The following is a 14,541-nucleotide window of genomic DNA, read 5'->3' as shown; positions in this document are numbered from 1 at the left end:
TCTCTATAAACTTCTTAAAACTTAAATGACATGCTTCAATTATGCCATGATTAATTCCCATTAAGTCAGTTTTTATTGCACACATTTTTCGACATCGACTTCATTTGTGATCAGTACATCACCCTGCCGCCATAAACATTCTGCTGGAGCGCCAAGAGTATTCATCCACAGCTAAAAATAGTCCCCCAACAATGGCACTCCAGTGCATGAAAGGTTGGCTCAACCTGTGATGACTGGATGTTTTAGGAAATTACTGAGCCTTCTTTAAAAAAAAAAAAAAAAGAATATATATGAACTCTACAGTATTATCTTCAGTGCAGCCACTGAAAACGAGTTCAGCCAGAAAGGGAATATATCCTTCAAACATCAGTGAAAGCTCTTCGCTGCTCACATCTGACGGAAGTGTCAAAACAGATCATTTTCACCTCTGTGGAAGTGTCAGCTCGCTATTTGTGACCACGTGACAGCTGTGTCACAACTCAGCTTCTTTTTTTTTTTTTTTTTTTTTTTTAAATCACATTCACAGACCGAAACGTACTAAATCTTTTTACATATACAGTGGGAATCACTCAACGCCCGACTGGTCATCATGTTTCTATGTACACTGCAAGCAGATGATTTATTTAGTGCTCCACTCCAGCAGCGAATCAGCTGACATATTTAAAATAGATTTTAGACTCTTACACATCTCATAAATCTTTCTTTTTTTAGTTTAATAACCTTTGGGGTTGAGCACAGAGACAGATGTTTGGGCATCTTTGATGTAAGCAAACCATGTTATACCTATTTCCACCTATACAGTGTGTACAGGACAGTACGGGTGATGGACAGCTAGTAGTTCTGACTCAGTTCTGACTCAGGCCAGTTAAAGACAACACCCCATCGCAACCAGTGAAAAACTGTAGCACAAACAAACAATGAAAGTGCAGAACTAATGCAAGCAAAGCCAGTCCAAATTTGACTGTATTAACCAATGCTCAGGGTACCCACGCTCACTAAAGCTCTCCAACACATCCTCTCACTGTTGATGAAATCATGTCCATCAGAAATGGCTCACCAGCTTTAATAAAAAGCAGTATGATTACAGAAAGACGAACAAATCTACAGAATAACCAAAGACTGAAGAGAATCTTCACTGATCTGCCTTGTTGAACGAAAACCGATTTCTCTGTAAAGCAGCTCAGACTAGCACCAATAGATGCTCAGCTGCTGGAGATGTTGGCATGATTGCATAGACTGAGCTCCTCAATAACCAAAACACAAATTAGTTTATTAAGTAGATCAGTTATATTCATCACATAAAAGGGCCTGTGCCTCTGAACTGGCCGACTATTAAAAGGTCACAGTTAATGAAGTACATGAGGAGCAGTGTTGGGAAGGGGCAGACAGTGCATTGACACGCATATTGTAAGTGCATGAAGAAAACGAAGTTATTGAAACAGAATGTTCCATGCACCATGTCGTACCATCAATGAACACTGAATGTATGTACATGCTTTTTGTTTATTAAGATCCATCCCTCGAATGGAGATCCTTCCATACCTGTCAACAGTTGTTCAGCTGGATTTCTCTTGTTTGCAAATCCCAATGTTGACAGGTATGGATCCTCCTGGTTTTAATTTTGGTGATCACTACACATCCTGATATGAACTTTCATGAAGAAACTGCGACTTAAAGGCTGAGGTTGACTATTTGTTATTAACAAATGCACAGCCATGAAAAGACCAAACTCTGGGGAGGGGGGGGTTTGAGCAGTTTTTGCAAATTAACTATTTTTTATGCTAGTGGATCTAGCAATTACTTGGCATCGTTACAGCGCGTATATGATCTCACAAAAATAAACTATAGTGTCCAGGTTTATCATGAAAAAAAAAAAAAAAAAAAAAGCATGCCAGCAAGTGCAACAGTGTGGTTCACAGGAAAAAGACACATGTGCCTTTGAACCATAGCCAATACTTAGACAACAGCGGTCACATTCTCCCAGTTAAAATTTCATCCCTACCCAATCAATAATTAAAGGTTATCAAATGAATGCATTTGAAGCAGAACAGTCAGTATATGTGGATTAACTAGCCTGTGAAAAATAAGCTGTGCCAAAATTAGCGGGCTGCAGCTGTGTCCAATACATATTTACAGTACGCATCATTTCAGTTTAGTGTGCCATATTTTCATTTCAATCAAAATTAGGGTTTTTTTTATTTTGGAGAGGTTCTTTCTCCTGATGTGTCACTTCAAATCTATCTCAAGTGAGTAGAAAGAGATTGATACATCCAGCAGAGACAGCCATCTACATTAGTCCAGATAAATGTGTTTACATGAATAATCTTTGAAGAGATGTCATCCTGAGCCAGGATGACAGATGCAGTATTTCAAAGCAGCTCTATGTGTGTGTGTGTGTGTGGTTGTACAGTCTGTTTTTTTTGTCTGAGATAAAGAAGCAGTCTGTAGGTACATGCTCCGTCTCTGTGCATATGCAGTTGTGTGAATGTGAACAGCTTTTTTTTTTTTTCCTCATGTCTTTTGTTGAAAACTCCACTGAAGTACAAGTTGTGTGTGAGTGACTCCAGACACCATATACCCCCCCCCCACGGCCGCCCGTCTTTGATTTCTACTTTTATTTTGTGCTGCTGCTGATGATGAAGACAAAAACTCTTTTTTTTTTTTTTTTCATTTATGGTTCTCACAAATCCTTCCCCATCCAGGTTTAAGATCAAAGACGTCAACTGCGAAGACAAGCTAACCAAATTAGCCTTCATTCCCTGACAATGGACTCATTTATCACTCAATAATTACAAGAAAAAGAAAGACAAAGACAAGGAGAAGGGCCGGTGAGCGAGAGACGGAGAGGAGAGATTATTATTCTCATTGGTATGCCATCAATGCACAGCCCTCAGTCTTCTTGGCACACATATCATGCATCTATTAGTCGGCATGCACATTTCAAATATGTCATTGCTGACCCAAAACGTGAAGCGGGTCATGGCAATGCAGCACAGCTGTAATTTTGTTTTGCTGTGATCGACTGCTCTCAACACACAATGCATTTTTATTTTGTTTGCTGTTTTCTCTTAAAATGTGAGCGTGCAACAAACACAGTCATTATGTGGACACTTTGTGGCTGTGTTGGGGATTGGGACAACAGCAGCAGGAGAACAAGGTGTTTTTAAGTGTTTAGTTCTTTTTTTCTTAGTTATGCTGCAAAATTAACCATTTTTTTGCTCATAGAAATCATAAGATAAGGTCTTTCCAGCCATACCTGTGCTACAGTTCAGGCAATGTTTGTCCTCAATATCTCAACAACTACTGGTTGGATTGTGAGGAAATTTGGCACAGACAAGACTGTTGTGCAGTGGATCAATCCTTATGATTGTGGTGATTCCCTGGCTTTTCCTGTAGCACCACTATCAGGTGACGCATGGATGGATTGCACAGATCCTTTTTTGATTTATGGTAAAGTAGCTTTAAAACTAATGACATTCAGCAGCTGGAGTTGTGCTAAGTGCAAACTTAAAAATGTTAATCTTGTGCATCTAAACAAAGGAGGTGAACAAGTTAAACAGTACAGCTGCTCAGCCTGTTACAAATAAAACAAGCTGGGTATAAAAAGCTGGATTTTAAAAAGTACCACAAAAATGATTTAATGTTATTTTATAGAAATGTCCTGCACTGTGATATCACCAAATTCCTATGTAATATTTTATATGATATATGTCTCTTTCAGCAAAGAGAAGTGATTATATAAATCCTTAGGCTATTCTTTTTCCTTCTTGGCCAAAGAGCCTAGCAGCTGTTTAAGAATTTTATTATATAGTGTTTCACTATTATGTTTCAACTCTCCTCTAGAGACATTTCCTGGATCTAATTTTGGGGTTGAGTTCCTGGCATCTCAATCAGTGATGATGCTGTGTATCCTGCAGCTCTTCTTATGTGATTAAGGCTGATAAAACAGGAGGGTTTTTGCATAAACTTTTGCTGCTCTGCTATACATTTCAAAGCCTGGCGACGCATGCTAATGGTAAATCAATTAAAGAACTTGTTAGGTGGAAATATGAATAGGAGTGTCTGAGAACTTCAGTACATGCTCTATTCTCATGTCTAATTTTGGTTTCCTTATTAACCGAGCCTGTACATGCACTTAAACCTCCCAGTGACAGGAAGTGTGCAACCCCAGTACAACAGCAACAGACGATGGACTCGCTGAATTATTGACTCCACAGAGACTGAAGGACATCCGGACCCTCTGCTCCGAAAACACGGATAAAGCTATTTTTGTGGCGGAGACACTTACTGACAGTGAACATAAACAAGCAGGCAAACTGACTAATGCAGGCTAATGGAGACGTGCACGCACGCGCACACACGCACACACACGCACACACACGCACACACACGCACACACACACACACAGAGGAATACTTACCTGACATAAAGCCATGTGACCCCTCCATCCACCAAAAATTTTTGTATCTATTACATCACCTCACTTCCTCCTTTGCCATCATCATTACTATGATCAGTAGAGGTTGCATACCTGTGGCACATTACTGCTGGTCACATAACCGACTGGCACAAACAACATATGCAAACTTGTTATGGCCAAGTGTAAAGTCCATATGATTCAGAGGTAAATAACCGCCAGGGCTGAGAATTCATCATTCTGTTGTAGAGCAGAGAATTTCTGCTTTATCCCGATGTCAGACTGCACTTTAAAGTGCCTTTTTAATGTAGTCTGAGTGCGTGGGGGTGCATGTGAAAGTGTGTTTGTGCTACGGCTTGTGTTTTTCTAGCGTTTCCATGCTTGACCTTCAATGATGTGATTCATTTTAGGGTCTGGAGGAGGGAGGCTAAAAATTCCTAAGAAAGGGTTATCTGATTTGCAGTCCTCCACTAAGACAGCATTAAGATGGCTTCATGAGTTAATTCAGAAAAATGAAAAGCTACTCACTTCGCTTAATTGCGTTATCTGAGGGGGATGAGAAACCACTGTGAGCTGGCACACTAGTAACAAAATTAAAAAAAAAAAAAAAAAAAGACATTTCTTACATAACTGTCATATGTGACCTTTTTAAAAGGTTGACACCTGTTGGAACTAGAGAGCACTCACACAGGGCAGTGCTCCACTTGTTTTGCTTGTTTCTTGAGCTTGAGACGGGGTTGATACTGCTGAAGTGAATACTGAGGTGAATGCAGGGAAAAACATAAAATAAATGTCTTCCCAAAAGACCGACCAGACTGCAAAACAATTATGTAGTCAAGTTCATATTCAGCTGAAATAAACACAAACCACAACTGCACATCACATGTTCATTTGATACAAAATAATCAAGAAATGAAATGTTTTTCATAAATTTCTTTTATAGAACTACATTTGTCAGAGGTCCACAGCCTGCTCATTAGCCCTGCAAGAACAGCAGCCTACACACCTAACTCTCTACAGCCAAGTAAATCAAGTGACTGTGCATTATGGGTAATGTAGGCACCACATTATGGGTAGTGAAACTGGATCAATGTTAAATCAGTAGATTACTATGGAATAAGTAAACCAACAAACTGATAAAAAACAAAAGCCAGCCTAACATTAGCATACTCCAGACTAAAAACTGTTTATTAAACAGTTTATTGCTCAAACCCAAGTTTGTGTTTATCAACTCAAACAATATTACAGTTTCAAAGTGCCGATACTGTAAAAAACAGGATTTTTTATTTTTTTTTAAACTGTATGTACAAAATATAAAAAAAAAAACAAACAAACAACACCCTATGTTGATGTTCTTGCCTGCTGATAGGGTTGTGGAAAAGCTGTACTCTTGAGGATGCTGCGTAATAAATCCAAACAAACGTCAGCAGTGAAAGCAATAAAAGCCCTCCAGGGCCACACAGAACGGAGACTTACAGACCCACAACACGCAACAAGGCAAGAGATGCCACCATCAAGTATGGTAATAAGCAGACGAACAGGTGGAGCTGGCTGTTGGACATGGTTATCCATTGTCAGAGCCAGCACCATGGACTGTAGCAGGCGGATCAAAGCGTGACAAGCAGCTGCAGCGTTATGAGAGCATGAAATTTTAAAGACGGACTCCCCACCTCAATAAACATGACTGGTGACTTGTTTGAACGTGATTTTTTTTTTTTTTTTTTTTTTTTAAACTACAAATACTGATTACAGTAGCTGATACAGCAATAGCTACATGATCACTAAATCATCTGCAGTTTGTACTCTTCTTCTCTTCCTTATTCCCCTTGAAATCTTTCACTTCTCATGACTGGCCCTCATCACTTTTCTTGCCCTTACTCAGCCCCTTTACCCCGAACTTTTTCCTCTCGAATCTATTTCATCCTCTTCCTCCGCTTGGTTTTCCCTCAGAATCAATACAGAAATTTTGTGTTTGAAGTGAAACCTGTATCGGTATCTAAATGAATAATGAGCGGTTTGTGTTTGATGGAATACTCCTAAAGCCTGAAGAAAAGACGGTCTTTTCAAACTGACTGAAGAAAAGCTGGAATAATCCACATAGAGTGCCATAGTCAACATATTTTGTGATCCAAAACAGATGCAATGCAGCACAACATACAGTACGTTTTTAAATTGTATTTATGTAAAACATCATCTGCTTTAAAATCACTGCCCTTCGTGTATCTCACAGAAGCTAGTTCTAGTACTTCAACTACTAGTACTACTTTCCCTGATACTCCAGCAGCGTCAACACGGGACATAAATGGACACTTGCTGTCACTTTCTGTCACATCCAGTGCTCCATTACTGCGACCACTATTACAAATACAAGTCAATGATTTGTTAGAGAGAGAGAGAGAGAAACACAGGTGCTGATTGCGCTTCAGGCTACATGCTCAGTGAAGCACAGACAGTGTGCGTCATTTTCCATTTCCTTCCTCACAAACAGGTATGTAAATGACTTCCCTTTTGTTCTTTTCCAAGGGTCGTTCTTTGCAATGAAAAGACAAAAACGTGTTTATGAAATTAGCTCCACGCATACACACGGGCACCAAAGCAATCTTTCAAATGCCGCTCATATCTGCAGGTTCTGCACAGTTTTATTTATCACACGTGTGACAGAAGTTCGTCATCGCCCCTAAGCTGTGGTTGAACGGTTGTGTTTACTGTTATTTCTGGCCGTTACACACAAGCAGCATCACCGAGGGGCTGACCGCGGGACGCGGCAACAGCAATGCATGCTGGGTGAATGTGTTTATTTAAGAGGAGTAGGGAGTGGCTCTGAGAATTGAGCTGCATATTTAAATATTGTTCTCAGTGATAAACTATCAACAGAGCCATCGCGGAAGTGGAGTCATGGCTAGGAGAAATCAAATACTTTTCATGTTTATCTTTTTTTTTTTTTTTTCTACAGGGATTGAAAATATATTCCAGCCAAGGTCTGTGAGATATAAATATTCACTTATAAATATTTATATCAACTATGCAGCATCGGTTTTGCCTGAAGAAATCCATTAGTCAGTGATCTGTGCTAAAGTTTGAGATTCCCTTCACTGCAAAGCATAACATAATAAAGTTCAAGACAGTATTTTAGAGCTCTCTGGTTTCTACTTTATCAGCAGTGAAGCAGAGTCGACAGCATTATGAGTGAGCTGTAACGGTGAAATATTTATTTCAGGCAAAAATAGGCTGGATTGGCACTTTTTTTTGGTGGAGCTTCAGCAAACTCAGCGTTTTCAAATTAAAATTAGTAATTTCACAGTGCAAAAATACTCCCATTACAAGCAAAAGTACTGCAAAAAATATTATTCATAGCAAAAATAGAATCTCGCTAATGTTTAAATGTATAAGCAGAATTTAACCATATCATAGCTGCGGCTGCTGATTAAAAATATCACCATTAACATTCATGTCTGCTGACAGAGCTGGTATTAAGCTGCTGGAAAGCTTTCAAAGTGACACATGAGCAGGAGTTTCATTCCAACTTTCTCTGCTCACACCACGATTTAATTATCAGAAATTCGGAGCAATTCATTCACAACTATTTGACAGCGAATACTAAATTAGGCTCAGACTGGTCGTTAAGCTTTTTTTTAATAATACTGGTATTATAACTAAAATGCTACCAACTGTATTGTCATCCTATTATCCTGAATCACTTTTAGTTTCCTTCGTACATGTCACACTGTCTGATAAATAATTTTCTATTTGCATTTTTACTACCACACTGCCTCATCTTTGACAGATGTTCACTCCCAGTGTCTATTTAAAAGGATATTAATGGTATGTATGTATGTAGTCTAAGAGGCCACACTCAGGGGAGATGTAAAGACTGCCAGGCGCTTGCTGCTGCTTGTTAAGCATGGATGAATTAAAGGGATGCTACCTCTGTATGGAGCATTAAAGGGACTCTGTGTGCTTTACATTTTTGGGGAGTGTGCACATTAAACTACTACTAAGGCTACTCTGAGCTTACATGTGTTTCCTGAAAGACTGAGTACGACAAAGGGTTTAATCAGACTTCATGAACACAGCTATGCATCGTCACACACCAGCTTAAAATAAGCAAAACGTGTCTTCATCAAATCATTGAAGCAACAGGTTTAATTTACACATTGGGGTCTAAATATGTCTGTCATGACAAATAATACACACAAAAAAAAAACTGATTCCACTTACTTTATAGCTAATTTCCTGGTGGGAAAAGGTTGGGTTAGCAACTGCAAAATAATACATTAAAATTTCCATGCAGTTCTGCCTAATCTTTACAGTCCTGCATAGTATAGGGGTAAAACTGAAATACACATATTCAATACAATAAAGTAAATAAATGATAAATTATTATTTTTGTGTATTTCTTTCAGTTTTTCTACTTTTCCCCACTTTAATTTCTTACTCCCCTCCATGACCCCGCAACAGGTACTGAGTGGTAATCAGCAGCAAACAATGGACGACTCATTTTAATTACTGATTTGAAAATGTTTATACCTGGAACCCTGTCATTGCCAATCTAGACACTTTCTGTACTCACAAACTTTCAGACAAAAACATCATTTCTGGCTCAGTGAGTGTAAATATTAAAATCAAGCTCCAACTAATCACACAGTACTAAAACCAAGTACGCGCCCTCCTGGGGAAACATGTCTTGGTACATGGACAGGGACAATGTGGCTGAGCGATGTCTGTAATTGGTGAGAAGTGAGCCGCCTCCATGCACAAAGAATGAGCCTGGATAAGGAGGAAGCTATTTGTTCTGATGTTGTTCAAGTCCAGCTCATTAATTTCAGGCAGAAGTGCACTGCTGTCAGCATCCTTTGGCTTTATTCATGGATTTCATATGATCAGATTCTGTCTGGTATTTACATTCTCAAAGACAACAGGGCCAAACTTGTTGATGGGCGCTCATCTTTGTAAAGGCAAGTTTATTTGCTGATGTCCACCGTGTGCTGCAGAGAACAGAAGATATAGGGAGCGCCGGTGTTCTCATTTAAAATCGCAAAGGATTTGTTGTTAAATACTATATAGGGAAAGGAATTTTAAGTACGGTGCATGGCAGATAGTCATTTTTTCCATGACAGTGAATTAAACTCTCATCGCACATGAGAAATGATAAATTTTTGATCATGCGAGGGTTTCCTAGCTCTTCTTTGTATGCATCGCCTGCTGTTTAAGCCTTTGTCATGGACTAAATAAGGAAATAGTTTATCACATTCTGAATATTTTAAGACCTAAAATAAAGTATTTATATCCTGAATAATGAACTTGTAACTCACTTTCTGACTTTTTATGCTGGAAAAAGTCACAGTAAATAATACACAATACAAGTCACCCAGGGGTCTTGTGTCACTGGTTTTTTATCAATAGCCGTGAGTAATGGACTTTCAACACCTGCATTTTCTAACTCCCCCAGATGGATCCCCAGAGGAATAATGCATGCATATAATGCAAGCCTCCGTAGTTAATTTCAGTCAGATATCTCTCAGTATTCGGCTTCATTGTTTTGCATAATGTGCATGAATAATGGACCCGCTTCAGTGCCTGGCTTGTAGGTGTAGTCCCCCAAAGGACCCGGTGGAAGCAGAAAATCCCATTTGGGGATTGCCGTGAGAGTTCATCTGCGTCAGGCTTAACATGCCATGGTTTGCTGTTTCTGTCTGAATTACGGGCACGGCACTGTCGGTGCTGTGTCTCCCTATCGTTATCCTCCAAAGGTCACGCAGGGTGACTAACAATGGAGATTCTGGTGACACAGACTGACTCATCTGTTTTTGGAAAAGGTCAGAAAAAAAGCGTGAAAGTCAAAAACACCATGTGTGAAACTGCTGTTTGAGCCGAGTTAGTGCATGTGTGTGTATAAAGCAACTTAAGACCAAAACTAGGATCTTATATGTTGTTGGGTCACCTGACAAACTTTTGAAGACAAATACAACAGAAGTATAAAAATAAAACTCTGTCCTCTACAGAAAATCCCCCTGTAATTGCACACTTTCCCCTTAAACCTAGATCAGCCTTTCACCAAAAAGGATCACTCAGAGACCAGGCTCACATAATAGACTCTGGAACTGCTAGGTTTCATATCAACGGAGGATTGTGACTGGCCTCCAAAGACTTCACACTGTCTGACCTTATCATCAAAGTGTCAGTCCTCCTTGTTTACATTCTATAGAGGACTTCCAGCTGATGTACTGACCTTCTGCTGGCAACGCTGGAGGTCCTCAGCTTCAGAGCAATGGCGAGCTCTGAATAGCTGGTCGCTACTGAACTAACTGAACTGCATTAAAACATGTTTTAAAAAGAGTCATCTGATACTGATAAAAACGTTTTCTGTCAACAAATAAAAACAAAAGCATGGAGATGAGGTTTTTAACCACCTTAACACTAAGACTTATACAAAATCAGGCAGGCAGGCAACCATCTAAATCTTCCTCTAGATGTTCACTAATGACACATCACTGGATTAATGTTCAGCTTCTCCTCCCAAACTGAAACCCGGTGAACAGGATTATAATATCACAGGATGGATACGCACCAGCACCCGAAGATTACGGCCTGATGATATACGTTGACATTGTCCACTTAGTACAGCCAAGACTATATGCAACTGCCGCTACAATATCTGTCTTAAGTACAAAGTATCACTTAGGTGTAACTAATACAGAGAGAAGAGTGGCCATCACAGCGTGAGTGAAGACAGCTGTGTAGTGTGCTGTCAGCACAGCCCACATGTATCCCAACTCAAAACAAATGCTTTTAAATTACAGCCTCAAAGATAGTGAAGATCAGTGAGTGACACTCTGTCGTCTATATTTAGTCTGGTTATATTTAGCCATTATTTGGATGTCAGTTCTATAGATGTGCGAGCTCTAGCCGTGGTCAATTTCACATGAATGCCAAGAACTTCAAAGTCTCCTTGGTGGACGTTAATAACCTGTCACTTCACACACTTAATTATTGTTGGATTTTTGCTTTTAACTCAAGCAGAAACTGCAGTGTAGCCACACAGACCTCCAAGCAAACAAAGCTTCCACACAACAGCAGAAAGTGCCTTCTCTAAAAATCTTTTCTAAAGTCTTATTTCACCTATTCAGTAAGGGAATTCTGCTCCATCGTCCACAATTCTGCTGCTAAAACATTTCACAATTACAGGACGGGTCATTGCGGAGATAAACCAACAAGGTCCTCAAGTAAGCAATTTGGGAGATGGTGTAATTTAATTTCCGTATCAAAAGCATAATTTGTAGTTCGCTGAATGTGTTTTCTTTGATGCGGACACATTTGTGTTCACGCGACCGTATTATCAGCTCTGCCAGAAGAACCAGACCGAGACTGCTGAGCGCTCAGACTTCATTCAACACATCTTTGTTCTGTCTGTATACTACTCTAAAAACGGCGGCCAGATCGGTGTGTTGTATTGACTCTACTTTTGTCTCCCCAGGAGTACCAGATTGATATTATCTTTGCCCAGACCTGGGTGGACACCCGTCTCCGGTACAACAGCAGCAGCATGCGGATACTAACCCTCAACAGGTACGCTGGATTTACTGAGGATGCACTGCAAACATACTGACAGCTGTATTTCAAATTCCCACACATGTCAACTTTGTGCCTGTAGCACTGATGCCCATCTATTGATTACACAATTTTCTAGTTACCTATGTTTTTAAAATAACCTTTAACTCCAAGGAACTGTGTGAGGGGTTTTCAGCATTTCCATACTGTGAATATCTCATCTGAGAACAATATTCTGCTCTCTCTTGGGAAGAAGCCTGTAATTAATGGAACAAATTGATTGATGTGCTTTGTTTCCCCCATGTCGCCTGAGTATTTTATTATCCTTTTACTGGGAAGTGGAGCTGCTTCATGCATTTCAGAGAAATCTAAAGGAATTCAACAGCAGTGATCTCTTACCTTCTGCATCCGACCTCTCTCTCTGTCTGTCTTTGTCTCTTACTGAACCAGCAATATGGTCGGCTTGATCTGGCTGCCTGACACCATCTTTAGGAATTCCAAGACCGCCGACTCGCACTGGATAACGACGCCCAATCAGCTGCTCCGGATCTGGAACAACGGAAAAATACTCTACACTCTGAGGTAGAAGCCTCCAGACCGCACATGCTATAAGAGACATGACTGTAGATTCAACAGTGAAGAAGAAGGAACTTTTACTGGTGTTGTGCTGAAACTGTGGGCCATGGGAACATGTGCAGCCTGTCAAACATGTATCACCCAGTTTATTTCCACATACAGCACTGAAGATAAAACACACACGTGAATAATGGTAGTACAAAAATATGGTTTTGTAAAACAATTGTGACAGAAGTCACTGCTGGATGTTCATCACATATACAGTAACTTTTAATTAGGTGCTTCTGAACAACATTTGTCGATTTCATGTAAAGGTTGTGCATTTGAATGTCATATACCATTTAACATACATTCGACCTATACTGGTCTGTCACTGGGACTTGAACTGGGTAAAAGAACTAGAACAGATGGTTTAGAGCCTACAGCACAAACATATAGAAACATATTTTTCCAAACATAACAGGCTATACACAGAATATATACACTTTACATTTACACCATCTGTGTATGAACACACTATTTCAACATGGTTCATAAAGTAAAGTTTAAAAAAACATATATCAAACTAAAGGATAAACCACATTACCTGTCTGAGGACTTTGGGCGCAGGAAGCAGTCACTTGTTGCATCTTTGTGCTGGAAACTGATGCAACGATGAAACTGATGTTTGTTTCTTTATCAAACAAACAAACTGCTTTTAGTCCAGTAAGGTGTGACAAAAACCCAGAGAGTCACTCAGTAAGTTGTTTCTTTTTCGTATCTCTGCTAGAGGATCATTTTTGACCGGAAATACATATTTGTCACATCAAAAACAAAAACAAAAACTATCCGCGCCGCGTACTGGCCAGCAAACGAATAATTAGAAACACCTGGCGGCCGACAGGCGAGAGATCCTCCCTGTACGGCCCACCAATCACGTGCTTCGATCGTGATGACTGACAGATGCTTCGACGAATGAAATCACGAGTTCAACAACCCTCGGTGAAACCGGGTTATTGAAGGGGATTTGAAGAGATTTCTAGATGCACAAAATACAGTGATTTGCAACATTTACACACTTCTACTTACAATATACATTCTTTTGTGAGTAGCTTTGTTGAATTGTATCAGAACAGATTTAATCAATAAAAAGTTAAGACTTTTAAAGACATAAAAGAACAGATGTAAAAATGACACTATTTGGATGTTACAGTTACTTATTTAATCAGAGGCCATACATTTTCTTTACCTTTAGCACAGAAGGACACACAAACTTTCTAGCAGCATGTCAACATGTGTGTGTTTTAACTCACTTTATTTTGGGCTTTCTGACAGCATCTCAGTGTCAGAGAAATGAGACAGGAGGAGGTTGTGTGAGTCTGTGTGGCCTTATGACAATATAACCTTCACTGTGTTGTTGTCTACAGAAAAAAATGTCTGAGGATTCGAGTGGACAGGTTCTTTTTAAATTTGACTGGCATCTGGGATTATGAACCCTCAAGCTCTGACATGAGCTTTTTCTGTCTTGAGAATCCAATTTTACCTGCGTACCCAGAATTTCACACTAGACCTTGGTCAAATAGCGAATACCACCATGTGTGTTTGTTTTCAGCCCCCCTGGAAGAGACGTTTCGCAGCTGCCTTAGCATAGTTCAGGTCCTGTCTCCAACAAATCCAATAAATTCATTAAAACCTACCTGTAATCTAGCATTTCATTGTGCTAGTCTAAAAATTAGGTAGGTTGCAATGCTGCATGTTGTGGACAGATATTCAGAAAGAAATGTTGTGGCTTTTCAGACAGTCAGTTCTATTTCTAGACATAAGGGCGAAAAGATGCTGTACCTAAAATCTAATTATTACTTAAGTTGTAACTCTTAATGGTGAGGGAATAATTTGGGGTGTCTTAGTGGTTAATAACACTATGATTATCAGCTTTTAGTGACCTCTGCATATGCTTTATAGCACCAGGGGTTCAGCAGTTCAAATGGAAATGATCTGCTTGGGGAAAGGTGCACTAATC

The 14,541-nt window shown here is 39.6% G+C and overlaps 1 protein-coding gene across 1 annotated transcript in view; it reads left to right on the top strand.

Annotated features, from left to right (window-relative positions):
* Window positions 1-14,541, top strand: part of LOC113127234 (gamma-aminobutyric acid receptor subunit gamma-3-like) — a 56,252-nt gene that overhangs the window by 21,849 nt on the left and 19,862 nt on the right. The window contains exons 4-5 of the mRNA XM_026301633.1: window positions 11,893-11,984; window positions 12,417-12,548. Coding sequence (XP_026157418.1) covers window positions 11,893-11,984; window positions 12,417-12,548 — 224 coding nt within the window. The remainder of the gene's footprint in view (window positions 1-11,892; window positions 11,985-12,416; window positions 12,549-14,541) is intronic.

The sequence above is a fragment of the Mastacembelus armatus genome, chromosome 2 (assembly GCF_900324485.2).
Source record: "Mastacembelus armatus chromosome 2, fMasArm1.2, whole genome shotgun sequence".
In the NCBI taxonomy this organism is placed as follows: Eukaryota; Metazoa; Chordata; class Actinopteri; order Synbranchiformes; family Mastacembelidae; genus Mastacembelus; species Mastacembelus armatus.
The sequence above is the reverse complement of the archived record's forward strand: the minus strand, read 5'-3'. Positions and strand labels throughout refer to the sequence as shown.